The 19281-nt window shown below is 39.0% G+C and overlaps 2 protein-coding genes across 2 annotated transcripts in view; both read right to left on the reverse strand.

Moving 5' to 3' along the window:
* Positions 1 to 1281, reverse strand: part of LOC148220655 (EVI5-like protein) — a 36161-nt gene extending 34880 nt beyond the window's left edge. The window contains 1 exon segment of the mRNA XM_088154918.1: positions 1190 to 1281. Coding sequence (XP_088011044.1) covers positions 1190 to 1281 — 92 coding nt within the window.
* A 1180-nt stretch (positions 1282 to 2461) lies between these two features.
* On the reverse strand, positions 2462 to 17501 carry LOC148220656 (C-type lectin domain family 17, member A-like). Its single transcript, XM_088154924.1, has 9 exons — positions 17335 to 17501; positions 16344 to 16394; positions 14371 to 14445; positions 12007 to 12264; positions 9398 to 9460; positions 8987 to 9055; positions 7489 to 7658; positions 5141 to 5250; positions 2462 to 2718 (listed from the first exon to the last, which is right to left on the reverse strand). The coding sequence occupies exons 1-9, from the start codon at positions 17393 to 17395 to the stop codon at positions 2583 to 2585; spliced, it is 993 nt and encodes a 330-aa protein (XP_088011050.1). The 5' UTR covers positions 17396 to 17501; the 3' UTR covers positions 2462 to 2582.
* Between the last annotated feature and the right edge of the window lie 1780 nt (positions 17502 to 19281).

Raw genomic sequence — 19281 nt, forward strand, 5'->3', positions numbered from 1 at the left:
TCACATTTCAGCACCAAAATTTCACATTTTAATACCAAAGTTTCACATTTCAGCATAAAAAATTCACATTTCAGCACCAAAATTTTCACATTTCACCCCAAAAATTCCAGACCAGAGCCCACAAATGGGGGGTGACCCCAAATTCCCCAAAATGGGGGAGACCCCAAATCCCCTCAAAGACGGGGAGAGCCCAAATCCCCTCAGAAATGGGGGTGACCCAAAATACCAAAAATTGGGGTGACTCCAAATTCCCCAAAATGGGGTGACCCCAAATCCCACAAAAATGGAGGGAGACCCCAAATCCCCCCCAAAATGGGGAGACCCCAAATCCCCTCAAAAATGGGGAGACTCCAAATCCCCTCAAAAATAGGGGAGAGCCCAAATCTCCCAAAATGGGGGTGACCCCCAAATCCCCTCAAAGGGCGTGACCCCAAATCCCTCAGAAATGAGGTGACCCCAAATCCCCTCAAAAATAGGGGGTGACCCCAAACATCCCAAAATGGGGCTGATCCCAAATCCCTCAAAAATAGGGGAGACTCCAAACATCCCAAAATGGGCGTGACCCCAAACCCCCTCAGAAATTGGGGAGACCCCAAATCCCTCCAAAAATGGGGAGACTCCAAATCCCCAAAAAAGGGGGTGATCCCAAATTCCCCAAAATGGGGCTGACCCCAAACTCCCTCAAATGGGGGAGACTCCAAATCTTCAAAAATGGGGGTGATCCCAAACCCCTCAGAAATGGGAGTGACCCCAAATCTCCCAGAATGGGGGTGACCCCAAATCTCCTCAGAAATGGAGTGACCCCAAACCCCTCAGAAATGGGGTGACCCCAAACCCCTCAGAAATGGGGGTGACCCCAAACCCCTCAGAAATTGAGGTGACCCCAAATCTCCTCATAAATGGAGTGACCCCAAACCCCTCAGAAATGGGGGTGACCCCAAACCCCCTCAGAAATGGGGGTGACCCCAAACCCCTCAGAAATTGAGGTGACCCCAAACCCCTCAGGGCTGTCCCCCCCTCACACAAAAAGGGCGGGAAACCCCAAACCCCACTGAGGGGGGGTCGCCCCCATTTTCCCCCTCAGCGCGGCCGTGTCCCGCCCCCTCCCCTCCCGCCCCCGGCCGGCTGAGGGGGAGCCGCCGCCATTGTTCAGTGACAGCCCCTCCATGGCTCTCGTGGCCCCTCGTACCTGCGCTCCGTGGCCATGGCGACCCCCGGCCGCCCTCCTGGGGGGGCTCCGCGCCCATCTCCCCTCACGGACATCACCGCGCCCGCCGCCATCGCGGAGCGGCCGCCGCCGCCCCGGCCCGCACTGAGGGATAGCGGGGCCGCCCCTCGTCCAATCAGCGCCCGAGTTCCGCGCCTGGGCCCGCCCATCTGTCGCGTCTTAGCCAATCAGAAGAGGGGAATGCAGCGACAAGCCCCACCTGCCGACTCTCTAATGAATGGAATTGCGCAATAGATTTGATTGGCAGGGGATTTATCCAATGAGAAGCAAGGAGATGCTTGGTGCCCACACCCCTGTCAGGAGCGGGGGAAGCGATGAATGCCAGGTTCAGGTGTGCAGCGGTGAGAAGCGGTGCGGGGACCCACCAATGGCAGGCTCAGGTGCCGATGATTGATGGCTGAAATAGCCAATCAGCTACCGCGTCTCGCTGAGAGAGGCACCTGCCTGACAAGAGAGGACAATAAGCCCCTCCGCTCCACCTGAACGCTTGGATATGATTGACAGCTGTCACAGCCAATTGCAGGGCAGGAGGTGATGAGACAGCCAATAGAAGCGGGGGTAGGATGAATAGTCCCGCCCTCCTGGGGAGGGCCTCGATTTCTATTGGCTCATGTGGATGATTGACAGGCGGATCCTCCTATGGGGCGTCGAGGAGCCGTGAGGGGAAGGGGAGCGGCGCCATTGGAGACCGCGGGGATGCGTGAGGGGATCCCTCAGGGCTCTGGGATGGGAATTCCCCAGGTTGGGATTTTTGGGTGCATTTGGGGTTTTTTGGACATTTTTGGATTATTTCTGAAGGAATTTGGTTTTATTTTTGGAGGATTTGGGGTTATTTTGGGTGGATTTGGGTTTATTTTGTGTGGATTTGGTGGTTTTTGGATATTTTGGGGTTATTTTTGAAGGAATTTGGGGTTATTTTTGGATTATTTTGGGTGGATTTGGTGTTTTTTTGATATTTTGGGGTTGTTTTTGGAGGATTTTGGTGTTATTTGGGTGAATTTGGTGGGTTTTGGCCATTTTGGGGTGTCTTGAGTGAATTTTGGGGGTTTTTTTGGGGGTGAATTCGGGGTCATTTTTTTAACATTTAATTTTCTATTTTTCCCATTCAGACTTCTGAACACTTTACGACTCATTCCTCAATGGATTTCACTTTTATATCCCAAATATTTCACTTTCAATTTCTTGAAAAAATCCATTTATTAAAAAAAAAAAAAAAAAACACAAAACCCACCATGGCCGCCGCTGCGAATTCTCCTTTTTTTTTTTTTTTTTTGACCAAAATTTCGCTAAAAAATTCCTTTTTTTTTTTTTTTTTAACAGATTTCTCCCAAAATGAGTGAAAAAAAGGAAGAATTCAGCAATTGCCGGGTTTTTCACAGATCCAGCGATGGAATTGCGAGCAGTTCTCCCTCACCCAGCGGCCCTGGGGGCCGATGGTGCCGCAATCCTTCAGCTCCCTCTGAGGATCCTCCAGCCAAACGTCCCAAAACCTGCGCCAAAAAAAATGAAAAAAAAGGTAAAAAATAACCAGGAATTAAAATATCCCCGAAATGAACCCAAAATCTCGATTTTATGAGGGAAAAATCGCGACAAAATCCGATTTATGGGGGGTTTTTTATCCCAAAAAAATCAGGATTTTTGATTAAAAATTGGGATTTTTTAAATGAAAAATAGCGATTTTTTACCCCCAAAATCAGGATTTTTAATCTAAAAATTGGGATTTTTTTTTACACAAAATAGCGAATTTTTTTACCCCCAAAATCAGGATTTTTAATCTGAAAAATTGGGATTTTTTAAAATAAAAATATAATTTTTTTTCACCCCAAAATTAGGATTTTTTTCCCCTAAATTTGGATTATTTTTTACTGAAAATCAGGATTTTTTTACCCTAAAAGCAGGATTTTTAAACTGAAAATTGGGATTTTTTTAAATTGAAAATAGCAGTATTTTTTACTCTAAAATCAGGATTTTTTAACCCTAAAATTGGGAATTTTTTTCCGCCGAAAATTGAAATTTTTTTAATCCCAAAATCTGCACCAAATAAAGGTGGGAAAAGGTAAAAAATCACCACGAATTAAAATATGGCAGAAATGAACCCAAAATCTCGATTTTATGAGGGAAAAATCGCGAAAAAATCCGATTTATGGGGGGTTTTTTATCCCAAAAAAATCAGAATTTTTGATTAAAAATTGGGATTTTTTAAATGAAAAATAGCGATTTTTTACCCCCAAAATCAGGATTTTTAATCTAAAAATTGGGATTTTTTTTACTGAAAATAGCGAATTTTTTTACCCCCAAAATCAGGATTTTTAATCTGAAAAATTGGGATTTTTTAAAATAAAAATATAATTTTTTTTCACCCCCAAATCAGGATTTTTTTTACCCAAAAGATCGGGATTTTTTTTCCCCTAAATTTGGGTTATTTTTTCCTGAAAATCAGGAATTTTTAATCCCAAAATCAGGATTCTTAAACTGAAAATTGGGATTTTTTTTTTTTTTCAGAAAATCACTTTTTTTAACCCCAAAATCAGGATTTTTTAACCCTAAAATTGGGAATTTTTTTCCCTCGAAAATTGAAATTTTTTAATCCCAAAATCTGCACCAAAAAAAAGAAAAAAAGGTAAAAAATAACCACGAATTAAAATATCCCCGAAAGGAACCCAAAATCTCGATTTTATGAGGGAAAAATCGCGAAAAAATCCGATTTATGGGGGTTTTTTTTACCCCAAAAAATCAGGATTTTGGATTAAAAATTGGGATTTTTTAAATGTAAAATAGCGATTTTTTACCCCAAAAATCAGAATTTTTAAACTGAAAATTGGGATTTTTTTAACTAAAAATATTAAATTTTTTAACCCTAAAATCAGGATTTTTTCACCCCCAAATCAGGATTTTTTTACTCTAAAATCAGGATTTTTCCCCTTAAATTTGGATTATTTTTTACTGAAAATCTCAATTTTTTTTACCCCCAAATCAGATTTTTTTTTTGACTGCAAATTGGAAATTTTTTTACCAAAAATTCGGATTTTTTTACCTCAAAATCAGGAATTTTTTTTCCCTAAAATCAGAATTTTTTAACTCAAAAATCAGGATTTTTGGACTGAAAATCAGGATTTTTTTGACTGAAAATTGAAAAATTTTTTACCAAAAATTCGGATTTTTTTACCCCAAAATCAGGAATTTTTTTCCCCAAAGATCAGGATTTTTTTTACCCCCAAATCAGGATTTTTTTTCACTGAAAATCAGGATTTTTTTGACTGAAAATTGGGATTTTTTTTTAACCAAAAATCTGGCTTTTTTTTGGACTGAAAATTGGGATTTTTTTGACTGAAAATTGGGATTTTTTACCCCAAAATTGGGATTTCTTTAACTGAAAATGGGGATTTTTTTTTACTCTAAAATCACGATTTTTTCACCCTAAAATCAGGATTTTTGGACTGAAAATTGGGATTTTTTAGACTGAAAATTGGGATTTTTTTAACCAAAACTTCGGATTTTTTTACCCCCAAATCAGGATTTTTTGACTGAAAATTGGGATTTTTTTCCCAAAAATTCGGTATTTTTTCCTCCAAAATCAGGAATTTTTTACTGAAAATTGCAAGAATTTTTACCAAAAATTCGGATTTTTTTACCCCAACATCAGGATGTTTTGACTGAAAATTGGGATTTTTTTAACCAAAAATCAGACTTTTTTTACCCCAAAATCAGAATTTTTTTGACTGAAAATTGGGATTTTTTTGGACTGAAAATCGGGATTTTTTGACTGAAAATTGCGATTTTTTGACCAAAACTTCGCATTTTTTCCCCCAAAATTCATTTTTTTTTTTCCCCAAATCCCCTTTTTTTCCCCAATCATTCATTTTTTTTCCCAAAATCCCGATTTTTTCCCCCAAAATCCCGATTTTTTTTCACCTGAACGTCGCCTCCTCTCCGTTCTCCCAGCGCCACGTCCCCTCCTGCTCGGTCTCTCTCAGCCCCAGCCAGTAGGAGGCGCTGCCACCGCTCTGCTCCTGCAGGAACAGCTGGGGAAAATTAAATTAAATTAAATTAAATTAAATTAAATTAAATTAAAATAAAATAAAATATAAATGTAAAAGTTCAATTTTTCTCAGCCCCAGCCAGTAGGAGGCGCTGCCACCGCTCTGCTCCTGCAGGAACAGCTGGGGAAAATTAAATTAAATTAAATATAAAAATAAAATAAAATTAAATTAAATTAAAATAAAGTTAAATATAAATGTGAAATTTCAGTTTTTCTCAGCCCCAGCCAGTAGGAGGCGCTGCCACCGCTCTGCTCCTGCAGGAACAGCTGGGGAAAATTAAATTAAATTAAATTAAATTAAATTAAATTAAATTAAAATAAAATAAAATATAAATGTAAAAGTTCAATTTTTCTCAGCCCCAGCCAGTAGGAGGCGCTGCCACCGCTCTGCTCCTGCAGGAACAGCTGGGGAAAATTAAATTAAATTAAATATAAAAATAAAATAAAATTAAATTAAATTAAAATAAAGTTAAATATAAATGTGAAATTTCAGTTTTTCTCAGCCCCAGCCAGTAGGAGGCGCTGCCACCGCTCTGCTCCTGCAGGAACAGCTGGGGAAAATAAAATAAAATAAATAAAATAAAATAAAATAAAATTAAATTAAATTAAATTAAATTAAATTAAATTAAAATAAAATATAAATGTGAAATTTCAATTGTTCTCAGCCCCAGCCAGTAGGAGGCGCTGCCACCGCTCTGCTCCTGCAGGAACAGCTGGAGAAAATAAAATAAAATAAAATAAAATAAAATAAAATAAAATAAAATAAAATAAATTAAATTAAAATAAAGTTAAATATAAATGTAAAATTTCAGTTTTTCTTAGCCCCAGCCAGTAGGAGGCGCTGCCACCGCTCTGCTCCTGCAGGAACAGCTGGGGAAAATAAAATTAAATAAATAAAATAAAATAAAATAAAATAAAATAAAATATAAAACTAAAATATAATATAAATGTAAAAGTTCAATTTTTCTCAGCCCCAGCCAGTAGGAGGCGCTGCCACGGCTCTGCTCCTGCAGGAACAGCTGGAGAAAATAAAATAAAATAAAATAAAATAAAATTAAATTAAATAAAAATAAAATAAAATATGAATGTGAAATTTCAATTTTTCTCAGCCCCAGCCAGCAGGAGGCGCTGCCACCGCTCTGCTCCTGCAGGAACAGCTGGGGAAAATAAAATTAAATTAAATATTAAAATAAAAGAAAATAAAATATAAAAATAAAATAAAATGTGAAATTTCAATTTTTCTCAGCCCCAGCCAGTAGGAGGCGCTGCCACCGCTCTGCTCCTGCAGGAACAGCTGGGGAAAATAAAATAAAATAAAATAAAATAAAATAAAATAAAATAAAATAAAATAAAATAAAATATTAAAAAAATACAAAATAGACGCAGAAAAGGAAATATCCAGAAAATACAAAAAAAAAAAAAAAGAAAATATAAAAATAAATACAATTCAGGATTAGGGGTTTTGGGGTTTTGGGGTTTGGGATTTTGGGATTTGGAATTTTTGGGATTTGGGATTTTTTGGGATTTTTTTGGGATTCGGGATTTGGGATTTTTCGGGTTTGGGGATTTTTTGGGATTCTGGAATCGGGATTTTTGGGGATTTGGGATTTTTCGGATTCGGGATTTGGGATCTTTTGGGATTTGGGATCTTTTGGGATTTGGGGTGGATTTAGGATTCGGGATTTGGGATTTTTTTGGGATTCTGGAATCGGGATTTTTGGGGATTTGGGATTTTTTGGGATTCGGGATTTTTAGGGATTCGGGATTTTTAGGGATTTGGGATTTGAGATTTTTGGGGATTTAGGATTTAGGATTTGGGACGGATTTAGGGTTTGGGATTTGGGATTTTTCGGGATTCGGGATTCGGGATTTGGGATTTGGGATTCGGGATTTTTCGGGATTCGGGATTTTTTGGGATTCGGAATTTTTTAGGGATTTGGGAATTTTCGGGATTTGGGGTTGATTGAGGATTCGGGATTTTTGGGGATTTGGGATTTTTGGGGATTTAGGATTCGGAATTTTTTAAGGATTTGGGATTTTTCGGGATTTGGGGTTGATTTAGGATTCGGGATTTTTGGGAATTCGGGATTTGGGATTTTTTGGGATTCGGGTTTTTTTGGGATTCGGGATTTGGGATTTTTGGGGATTTAGGATTCGGGATTTGGGATTTTTCGGAATTGGGGATTTTTCTGGGATTCGGGATTTTTTTAGGGATCCTCACCTGCTCGTCCTCGTCGTTGACCACGGCCAGGTGAGCTCCCAGATCCGCGCAGGCGCCGCGAGCCCCGGCCCAGGTGAGCGAATCCCGGGAGAAGGAATAACAACGATCGCGGTGAGAGCGCCAGCCCTGGGCACAGCGCCGGGGGCTGCTCACGGAACGGCACAGCAGCTCTGCAAAACACCGGGAAAAACAACCGGAAACAACGGGAAAACAGCGGGAAAAACAACGGGAAACACCGGGAAAACAGCGGGAAACAATGGGGAACACACCGGGAAACAACGGGAAAAACAACGGGAAACAACGGGAAAACAGCGGGAAAGAACGGGAAAAACAGCGGGAAACAACGGGGAAAACAACGGGAAACAACGGGAAAACAGTGGGAAACACCGGGAAAAACAACGGGAAACAACGGGAAAACAGCGGGAAAAACAACGGGAAACAACGGGAAACAACGGGAAACAACGGGGAAACAGCGGGAAACAACGGGGAAAACAACGGGAAACAACGGGAAACAACGGGAAAAACAACGGGAAACAACGGGGAAAACAACGGGAAACAACGGGAAACACCGGGAAACAACGGGAAAAACAACGGGAAACAACGGGGAAACAGCGGGAAAAACAACGGGAAAAACAACGGGAAACAACGGGAAAAACAGTGGGAAACACAACGGGAAACAACGGGAAACACACCGGGAAACAACGGGAAAACAGCGGGAAACACCGGGAAAACACCGGGAAAAACAACGGGAAAACAGCGGGAAACAACGGGAAAAACAACGGGAGAAACAACGGGAAAAACAACGGGAAACACACCGGGAAACACCGGGAAACAACACCGGGAAACAACGGGAAACACCGGGAAACACAACGGGAAACAATGGGAAACAACACCGGGAAACACCGGGAAAAACAACGGGAAACAACGGGAAAACAGCGGGAAACAACGGGAAACAACACCGGGAAACAACACTGGGAAAAACAATGGGAAACAACGGGAAACAACAGGAAAAAAAGCGGGAAACAACGGGAAAAACAGCGGGGAAAACACCGGGAAAAACACCGGGAAACACCGGGAAACAACACTGGGAAACACCGGGAACAGCCCGGGAAACACCGGGAAAAACACCGGGAAAATCCCGGGAAAAATGGGGAAAAACCGGGGGAAATGGGGAAAAATCCATTTTGGGGATTTTTTTGGGAATTTTGGGGGGATTTTTTTGAGGAAAGTTTTTGGGATTTTTGGGGGGGATTTTTTGGGATTTATGGGGAAATTTGGGGAATTTTGGGGGAATTTTTGGGGGAATTTTTTGGGGAAAGTTTTTGGAATTTTGGGGGGGGATTTTTTGGGAATTTTGGGGATTTTGGGGGAATTTTTTTGGAATTTTTTGAGGAATGTCTTGGGATGTTTTGGGGAATTTTTTGGGAATTTTTTGAGGACTGTTTTGGGATTTTTGGGGAATTTTTGGGGGGAGTTTGGGGAATTTTTTGGGAATTACCAGAGATTTCCTGCAGCTCCTGTTGGTGCTGGTGGATCCCGAACTGCAGCCGGGTCTGCTCCTGCTGGACTGGGAGAGATCCCAGTATGGACCAGTGTGGACCAGTATAAACCAGTATGGACCAGTATGGACCAGTATGAACCAGTATGGACCAGTATGGACCAGTACGGACCAGTATAAACCAGTATAAACCAGTATGGACCAGTATAAACCAGTATTTTAAATTACTTTTTAAAAATTTCTTTAAAAATTTTAGAATTTTCTTAAAATTAGCGAAATCAGAATTTTCTTCAAGTTCCCAAAATCGGGATTTCCTTAAAATCCCAAAAAATCCGAATTTTCTTTAAAATCCCCCCCCAAATTTCGAATTTTTTTTGAATTTTTTTTTTTAATTTTTTATTTTTTTCTTACCCAAATCCCAAATTTGGGACAGATTCGATCTCAGCCTCTCCAGCTCCTCCATCATTGCAGCGTCTGCAAAAGAAATTGGGGGATAAAAAAATTTTGAAATTTCGGGAATTCACCCCAAAATTCCCCATTTTTGGTCAAAATTCACCCAGAATTCCCATTTTTACACGGGATTAAACCCCAAAAATTCCCATTTTTTTAGGTAGAATTAATCCCAAAATTCCCATTTTTTGGACAGAACTCACCCTAAAATTTCCTTTTTTTTTTTTATACAACCCACCCTAAAATTCCCATTTTTTGGTGAAATTTAATCCCCCAAAATTGTCTTTTTTTGGCAGAATTGACCCAAATATTCCCATTTTTAGCCAAAATTCACCCCAATTTCCCAATTTTTTTTACGGAATTCCCCCCAAATTCCCCATTTTTTCCCGAATTCCCCCCAATTTTCCCGTTTTTGCCGGAATTCCCCCCAAATTTCCCCTTTATAGCCAAAAGTCACCCCAAAAATTCCCGGTTTTTTTAAGAAATTTCCCCCAATTTTCCCATTTTTTTGCGGAATTCCCCCAATTTTCCGATTCTTTTCCCAAATTCTCCCCAGAATCCCCATTTTTTCCCGAATTCCCCCCAATTTTCCCATGTTTTTGCCCGATTTCCCCCGAAATTTCCCATTTTTGTAATGGAATTAACCCCAAATTTCCCATTTTTTTACAGAATTCCCCCCCAATTTTCCCATTTTTTCCCCCGAGTCCCCCCAATTTTCCCTTTTTTTTCCCTTTTTTTCCCCGAATACGCCCCAAAATTCCCATTTTTCTTCGCATTTTTTTCCCGAACCCCCCAATTTTCCCGTTTTCCCCCGAATTCCCCCAGAATCCCCATTTTTTCCCCAATCCCCCCAATTTTCCCTTTTTTTGCCCTTTTTTTCCCCGAATTCCCCCAGAATCCCCATTTTTTCCCCAATCCCCCCCAATTTTCCCAATTTTTTTACAGAATTCCCCCCAATTTTCCCATTTTTTTTGCCCGAATTCTCCCCAATTTCCCCATTTTTTCCCGACCCCCCCAATTTTCCCATTTTCCCCCGAATCCCCCCAAATTCCCTTTTTTTCCCCGAATCCCCTCAATTTTCCCATTTTTTCCCCATTTTTTTCCCGAATTCCCCCCAGAATCCCCATTTTTTAATGGAATCCCCCCAATTTTCCCGTTTTTCCCCGAATCCCCCCAATTTTCCCATTTTTTTCCCTTTTTTCCCCGAATTCGCCCCAAAATTCCCATTTTTCTTCGCATTTTTTCCCGAATCCCCCCGAATTTTCCCATTTTTTTGCCCGAATTCCCCCCAATTTTCCCATTTTTTGTCCGCATTTTTTTTCCCGAATCCCCCAATTTTCCCATTTTTTTACAGAATTCCCCCCCAATTTTCCCATTTTTTTCCCATTTTTTTTCCCGAATCCCCCCCAATTTTCCCATTTTTATGGAATCCCCCCCCAAATCCCCATTTTTTATGGAATTCCCCCCCAATTTTCCCATTTTTTCCCCATTTTTTATGGAATCCCCCCCCCAAATCCCCATTTTTTATGGAATTTTCGCCCCCAATTTTCCCATTTTTTATGGAATCCCCCCAATTTTCCCAATTTTATGTAATCCCCCCCAATTTTCACATTTTTTATGGAATCCCCCCCAATTTTCCCATTTTTTATGGAATCCCCCCCCATTTTCCCTTTTTTTTCCCCATTTTTTATGGAATTTTCCCCCCAATTTTCCCATTTTTTTTCCCATTTTTTATGGAATCCCCCCAATTTTCCCATTTTTTCCCCATTTTTTTCCCATTTTTAATGGAATTTTCCCCCACTTTTCCCATTTTTTTTCCCATTTTTTTATGGAATCCCCCCCATTTTTTCCCATTTTTCCCATTTTTCCCCATTTTTCCCCATTTTTTCCCCATTTTTTTCCCATTTTTTCCCATTTTTTCCCCATTTTTTTCCCCATTTTTTCCCCATTTTTTTCCCCTATTTTCCCCCATTTTTTCCCATTTTTCCCCATTTTTCCCCATTTTTTCCCCATTTTTTTCCCATTTTCCCCCATTATTTTTTCCCCATTATTTTTTCCCCATTATTTTTTCCCCATTTTTCCCATTTTTCCCCATTTTTCCCCATTTCCCCCATTTTTTCCCATTTTTCCCCATTTTTCCCCATTTTTCCCCATTTTTCCCATTTTTCCCCATTTTTTCCCCCATTTTTTCCCCATTTTTCCCCCATTATTTTTTCCCCATTTTTCCCATTTTTCCCCATTTTTCCCCATTTTTCCCCCATTTTTCCCCATTTTTCCCCATTTTTTCCCATTTTTCCCCATTATTTTTTCCCCATTGTTTCCCCATTGTTTCCCCATTTTTCCCATTTTCCCCATTTTTCCCATTTTCCCCCATTTTTCCCATTTTTCCCCATTGTTTCCCCATTTTTCCCCATTTTTCCCATGTTTCCCCATTTTTCCCCATTTCCCCCATTTTTTCCCCATTTTTCCCCATTTTTTCCCATTTTTTCCCCATTTCCCCCATTTTTCCCATTTTTCCCATTTTTCCCCATTTTTTCCCATTTTTCCCCTCCCCCCCCGTTGTGTCTCACGTTTCCTGGCGGGCGGGGCCAGGAGCCCCCCCCAGCCCAGAGCCCCCAGGGCCACCAGGAGCGCCACGAGGGCCCCGCACAGGGACCCCCAAACGCCGCCCCGGCACCCCCCGAACCCCTTCGGCTCCCGCTTCGGCTCCGGCTTCGGGTCCCGATCCGGGTTCGGGTCCCGGTTCGGGGATTTCCGGCCCGCGGGTTCGGGCCCGTTCGGGGATGGGGAGCGGGAGGAGCCGGGAGGGCCCGCGAGGAGATAAACGCCTGGGAACGGGAATTTGCATAAATCTGCATAATTTGCATAAAGCAGCATAAATTAACGGACCTAGACATGCATTGACATAATCGGAATAAATGGAAACGCATTGAAATGAATGGAAATGAATGGAAATGAATTGGAATAAATTGAAATAAATGAAAAGAATTGAAATGAATCGAAAGAAATTGAAATGAATTAAAAGAAATTGAAATGAATTGAAATAAATTAAAGTAAATTGAAAGGAATTGAAATAATTGAAATAAATTGAAATAATTGAAATAAATTGAAAAAATTGAAATAAATTCAAATAAATTGAAAAAGATGAAAATAAATTGAAATAAATTAAAGTAAATTGAAATGAAATGAATTGAAAGAAATGAATTGAAAGAATTGAAATTAATTTAAATAAAGTAAAATAAATTGAAATGAATGAAAAGAAATTGAAGTGCATTGAAATGAATTGAAAAAGATGAAAATAAATTGAAATAAATGGAAAAAAAATGATGAAATGAATTGAAATGAATGAAAAGAAATTGAAGTGAAATGAAATAAAGTAAAATAAATGTAAATAAATGAAAATCAATTGAAATGAATTGAAATAAATTGAAATTAATTTTAAAAATCTAAATAAATTGAAATTCATTAAAATAAACCGAATTAAAATGAATTAAAATTAAAATGAAAATTAAATGAATTCAAATGAATTGAATTGAAATAAATTGAAATAAAAGAAATTAAAATAAAGGGGAAGAAAATGAAAAATTGGGAATTTTTTGGGGTGGAAAAATCCCAAAATGAATCCGTGAGGAATCCGGGAAACGGAACCAAAAAAAAAAAAAACCAAAATTTTTGTGGATTTTTTAATTTTTAAATTTTTTAAATTTTTTTTTCATTTGGGGGATTTTTTTTTTTTTTTTTTTAAATTTTCGGGATTTTTGGGGCCTTTTTTGGGATTTTTTTTTTTTTTTTAATTTGGGGAAATTTTGTGGAATTTTGGGATTTATTTTTTTTAATTTTTGGGGCGATTTTGTGGAATTTTGGGGATTTTATTTTTTAAATTTTTTGGGAAATTTTGTGGAATTTTGGGATTTATTTTTTAAATTTTTGGGGCGATTTTGTGGAATTTTGGGATTTTATTTTTTTTTAACTTTTGGGGCGATTTTGTGGAATTTTGGGATTTTCTTTTTTAAATTTTTGGGGCGATTTTGTGGAATTTTGGATTTTATTTTTTTAATTTTTGGGGAGATTTCGTGGAATTTTGGTTTTTTTCTTTAATTTTTGGGGAGATTTTGTGGATTTGGGGATTTATTTTTTTTAATTTTTGGGGAGATTTTGTGAATTTTGGGGATTTTTTTTTAATTTTTGAGGCGATTTTGTGGAATTTTGGATTTTCTTTTTTAAATTTTTGGGGGAGATTTTGTGGAATTTTGGATTTATTTTTAAATTTTGGGGGAAATTTTGTGGAATTTTGGGATTTATTTTATAAAATTTTTGGGGCGATTTTGTGGAATTTTGGATTGATTTTTTTAAATTTTTGGGGAAATTTTGTGGAATTTTGTTTTTTTTTTTTTAATTTTTGGGGCGATTTCGTGGATTTTGGGGATTTATTTTTTAATTTTTTGGGGAAATTTTGTGGCATTTTGGGGATTTTATTTTTTTAAATTTTTGGGGCGATTTTATGGAATTTTGGGATTTTATTTTTTTTAATTTTTTGGGGCGATTTTGTGGAATTTTGGGGATTTTTTTTTAAATTTTGGGGATTTTCTTTTTCTAATTTTTGGGGCGATTTTGTGAATTTGGGGATTTTATTTTTTTAATTTTTGGGGCGATTTTGCGGAATTTTGGGGATTTTATTTTTTTAATTTTGGGGCGATTTGCGGAATTTTGGGGATTTTATTTTTTTAATTTTTGGGGCGATTTTGTGGAATTTTGGGATTTATTTTTTTTTAATTTGGGGCGATTTTGCGGAATTTTGGGATTTTATTTTTTAAATTTTTGGGGCGATTTTGCGGATTTTGGGATTTTATTTTTTTAACTTTTGGGGCGATTTTGCGGAATTTTGGGATTTTATTTTTTTAATTTTGGGGCGATTTTGCGGAATTCGGGTTCACCTTTGGCAGCGGGGCCGGGCTCGGATCCCGCCATGGAGACGTCATCGTAATCGTCATCAAAACTGTCGGGAGAGGCTGGAAAATGGGGGAAAAAACGGGAAAATCGGGAAAAATGGAAAAAAAAGGGGAAAATCGGGGAAAATGGGGGAGAAAAAACGGGAAATCGGGAAAAATGGAAAAAAAACAGGAAAATCGGGGAAAATGGGGGAAAAAACGGGAAAATCGGGGGAAAATGGAAAAAAAACCAGGGAAAATCGGGAAAAATTAGGGGGAAAAACCGGGAAAATCGGGGGAAAAAATGAAAAAAAAAGGGGAAATCGGGAAAAGAGGGGAAAAAAAGAGGGAAAATCGGGAAAAAAATGAGGAAAAAATGGAAAAAAAAAGAGGGAAAAATGGGAAAAAATGGGAAAGAAATTGAATGGGAAAAGAATGGGAAAAAACGGGAAAATCGGGAAAAAATGGAAAAAAAGGGGGGAAATTGGGAAAAAATGGAAAAAGAGGGGAAATCGGGGAAAAATTTGAAAAAAAAGAGGAAAAAAGGGAAAAGAATGGGAAAAAATGGGAAAATTGGGGAAAAAGGGGAAAATCGGGAAAAAATGGAAAAAAAGGGGGAAATCGGGAAAAAAAAGAGGAAAAAATAGAAAAAAATGGGAAAATAATGGGAAAAAAAAGGGAAAATCGGAAAAATGGGAAAAAACAGGGAAAATTGGGAAAAAAATGGGAAAAAACAGGGAAAATTGGAAAAAAATGAGGGGAAAAAAAGAGGGAAAATCGGGAAAAAATGAGGAAAAAGTAGAAAAAAAAACGGGAAAAGAATGGGAAAAAATGGGAAAATTGGGAAAAAAATGGAAAAAAAAGGGAAATTGGGAAAAAATGAGGGGGAAAAATTGAAATAATGGGAAAAAATGGGAAAAACAGGGAAAATCGGGAAAAAAAATGGAAAAAAAGGGGGAAAATTGGGAAAAAATGGGAAAAAAAAGGGAAAATTGGAAAAAAAAATGAGGAGAAAAAAAGAGGGAAAATCGGGGAAAAAATGAGGGAAAAAAGAGGGAAAATCGGGAAAAAAAATGAGGAAAAATAGGAAAAAAAAAGGGAAAAGAATGGGAAAAAATGGGAAAATCGGGAAAAATGGGAAAAACGGGGAAAATTGGGAAAAATGGAAAAAAGAGGGAAAATGGGGAAAAAAATGAGGAAAAAATGGGAAAAAAAGGGAAAAGAATGGAAAAAATGGGAAAATTGGGGGAAAAGGGGAAAATCGGGAAAAAAATGAAAAAGAGGGAAAATTGGGAAAAATGAGGGGAAAATGGAAATAATGGGAAAAGAATGGGAAAAAAAGAGGGAAAATCGGGAAAAAAAAAGAGGGGAAAATTGAAATAATGGGAAAAAGAATGGGGAAAAATGGGAAAATTGGGAAAAAATGGGAAAAAAGAGGGAAAAATGGGAAAAAATGAAGGAAAAATGGAAATAATGGGAAAAGAATGGGGAAAAATGGGGGAAAATGAGGAGAAAAAGTGAAAATCGGGAAAATTGGGAAAAAGCGAGGAGAAAAATTGAAAAAAAAGGAGAAAAATGGAAAAAAATGAGGAAATAATTGGAAAAGAATGGGAAAAATGGGAAAAAATTAGGAAAAATGGGGAAATTGGGAAAAAATGAGAAAAAATTGGAAATAATGGGAAAGAAATAGAAAAAATGGGAAAAATGAGACAAAAAATAGAAATAATAGGAAAAGAATGGGGAAAATTGGGGGAAAATGAGGAAAAAAATGAAAAAAGGGAAAATTGGGAAAAATTGAGGAAAAAAATGGAAATAATGGGAAAAGAATGGGGAAAAATTGGGGAAAATCAGGGAAAAATGGGGAAAAAATTGGGAATAAAATGGGGAAAATCGGGGAAAATGGAAAAATCGGGAAAATGGGAAAATTTGGGGAAACCGGGAAGGAATTGGGGGAAAATGAGGGAAAAAAGCGAATTTACCTGGTCTGAAATCGCCCACCGGGGACATCTTGGAAGCCACGGAGTAAATTCCTGTGGGAAATGGGAAAAAATGGGGGAAAAATGGGAATAAATGAGGGAAAAAATGGGAATAAAATGGAAAAAAATGGGAATAAAATGGGGAAAAAATGGGGAAAATGGGAATAAAATGGAATAAAATGGAATAAAATGGGAATAAATTGGGAAAAAAGGGGGAAAAATTGAAAAAAATGGGAATAAATGGGAATAAAATTGGAAAAAATGGGGAAAATGGGAAAAAAATGGGAAAAAAATGGGAATAGAAAGGGAAAAATGGGAATAAAAGAGGAAAAATTGGGAATAAAAAGGGGAAAATGGGGAACAATGGAAAAAATGGAATAAAATGGAAAAAAAGGGAAAAAACAGGAAAAAATGGGAAAAATGGGGAAAAAATGGAAAAATGGGAATAAATGAGGAAAAAATGTGAAAAAATGGAGAAAAATGGGGAAAAATGGGAATAAAAATGGGGAAAATGGGGGGGGAAATGGGAATAAAATGGGGAAAAAATGGGAAAAAATTGAAAAAAGTAGGAAAAAATGGGGAAAAAAAAGGGAAAAAAATTTGGGGATTTAACCCGGAAAAAAAGAAGAGAATTTAACCTGGAAAAAAAAAATTATTTTAACCCGGATAAAAAAAAAAATTAACCCAGAAAAAAAAAAAGAGAATTTAACCCGGAAAATAAAAGACATTTAACCCTGAAAAAGGGGGAATTTACTCCGGGAAAAAAAAAAAAAAAAAAGGAATTTTGGGGATTTAACCCGGAAAAAAAAAGAATTTAATCTAGGAAAAAAAAAAAAAATTAACCCGGAAAAAAAATAAAATTAACCCGAAAAAAAATAAAATTAACCCGGAAAAAAAAGGGAATTTTGGGGGATTTGCCCACCCGACCAGGGGAATTTGGGGGATTTTTCCAAAAGAAATTCAGAATTTTGGGGTTTTTTTTGTTTTTACTCACCCGGCTGCCGCCGCAGGCGCTCGGGGCCCAACCAATTCCCGTAGGTTTCCTGCTGGGCCATGGGATCCTAAATCCCCTCGGTGATCCCAAAATCCCCTCTGGGGTCCCCAAAATCCTCTCTGGGATCCCAAAATCTCCTCAGAAACCCCAAAAATCCTCTCTGGGATCCCAAAAAATCCCTTCTGGGTTCCCAAAATCCCCTCTGGGGTCCTAAATCCCCTCGGTGATCCCAAAATCCCTTCTGGGGTCCCAAAAATCCTCTCTGGGATCCAAAATCTCCTCAGAAACCCCAAAAATCCCTTCTGGGATCCTAAATCCCCTCGGCGAGCCCCAAAATCCCTTCTGGGGTCCTAAATCCCCTCGGCGACCCCAAAATCTCCTCAGAAACCCCAAAAATCCCCTTTGGGATCCTAAATCCCCTCGGTTACCCCAAAATCCCTTCTGGGATCCCCAAAATCCTTTCTGGGGTCCCAAAAATCCTCTCTGGGATCCTAAATCCCCTCGGCGAGCCCCAAAATCCCTTCTGGGATCCTAAATCCCCTCTGGGATCCCAAAAATCCTCTCTGGGATCCCAAAATCTCCTCAGAAACCCCAAAAATCCCCTTTGGGATCCTAAATCCCCTCGGCGAGCCCCAAAATCCCTTCTGGGGTCCCAAAATCTCCTCCGAGACCCCAAAATCTTTTCCCTGACCCCCAAATCTTTTTCCAGGCCCAAAATTTCCTCCCTGGCCCCAAAATCTTTTCCCGACCCCAAAATTTTCTCCGAGACCCCAAAACCTCCTCGGAAACCCCAAAAATCCCCCCGGGACCCCAAAATTTCCTCTCCTGACCCCAAAATTTTCTCCCTGACCCCAAAATCTTTTCCCGGACCCCAAAACCTCCTCGGAAACCCCTAAAAATTTTTCCTGACCCCAAAATTTCCTCCCCTGACCCCAAATTTTCTTCTCTGACCCCAAAATCTTTTTTCGGACCCCAAAATTTTCTTCCCCGACCCCAAAATTTTCTCTGGGACCCCAAAATCTCCTCGGAAACCCAAAAATCCCCCGGGACCCCAAAATTTCCTCACCTGACCCCAAAATCTTTTCCCGGACCCCCGAAATCCCCCCCGGGACCCCAAAAATCCCCCCGGGACCCCAAAATTTCCCTCCCCGACCCCAAAATTTTTCCTCCCCAGACCCCAAATTTTTCCTCCCCGACCCCAGAACCTTCTCAGGGGCCCCCCGAGTTTTTTTTCTTCCGGACCCCGAAGGTTCCCGAGGTGACCCCAAAAAATCCCCGCCCCTCCCCCCACCCCCTCCCCGCCCCTCCCCCCCCCCGGGGTTTCGGTTCCTCCTCGAGATTAAAAAAAAAAAAAAAAAAAAAAAAAAAAAAAAAATCCCAGAGCGGGGCGGGTTTGGGGTGAAAAAACCAAAATTTGGGGAAATTCGGGGGTTTTGGGGTCAAATTCCGGATTTTTTGGGGTCAAATCATGAATTTTTGGGGAGAAATTCTGAATTTTTGTGGTGAAATTCGGGGATTTGGGGTCAAATTCTGATTTTTTTGGGGGTGAAATTCGGGGATTTGTGGTCAAATTCGGGGATTTGGGGGTCAAAATCTGGATTTTGGGGTCAAATTCTGATTTTTTGAGGTCAAATTCTGAATTTTTGGGGAGAAATTCTGAAATTTTGGGGTCAAATTCTGATTTTTGGGGAGAAATTCTGAAATTTTGAGGTCAAATTCTGAATTTTTGGGGAGAAATTCTGAAATTTTGGGGTCAAATTCTGAATTTTTGGGGTCAAATCCTGAATTTTTGGGGCAAAATTCGGGGATTTTGGGGTGAAATTCTGAATTTTTGGGGTCAAACCTGGATTTTTTGGGGTCAAATTCTGAACTTTTTGGGGTAAAATTCCGAATTTTTGAGGTGAATTCTGTATTTTGGGGCTGAAATTCGGAGATTTTGGGGTGAAA

This window comes from Sturnus vulgaris, chromosome 33 (genome assembly GCF_052056855.1).
Source record: "Sturnus vulgaris isolate bStuVul1 chromosome 33, bStuVul1.hap1, whole genome shotgun sequence".
NCBI classification, from domain to species: domain Eukaryota; kingdom Metazoa; phylum Chordata; class Aves; order Passeriformes; family Sturnidae; genus Sturnus; species Sturnus vulgaris.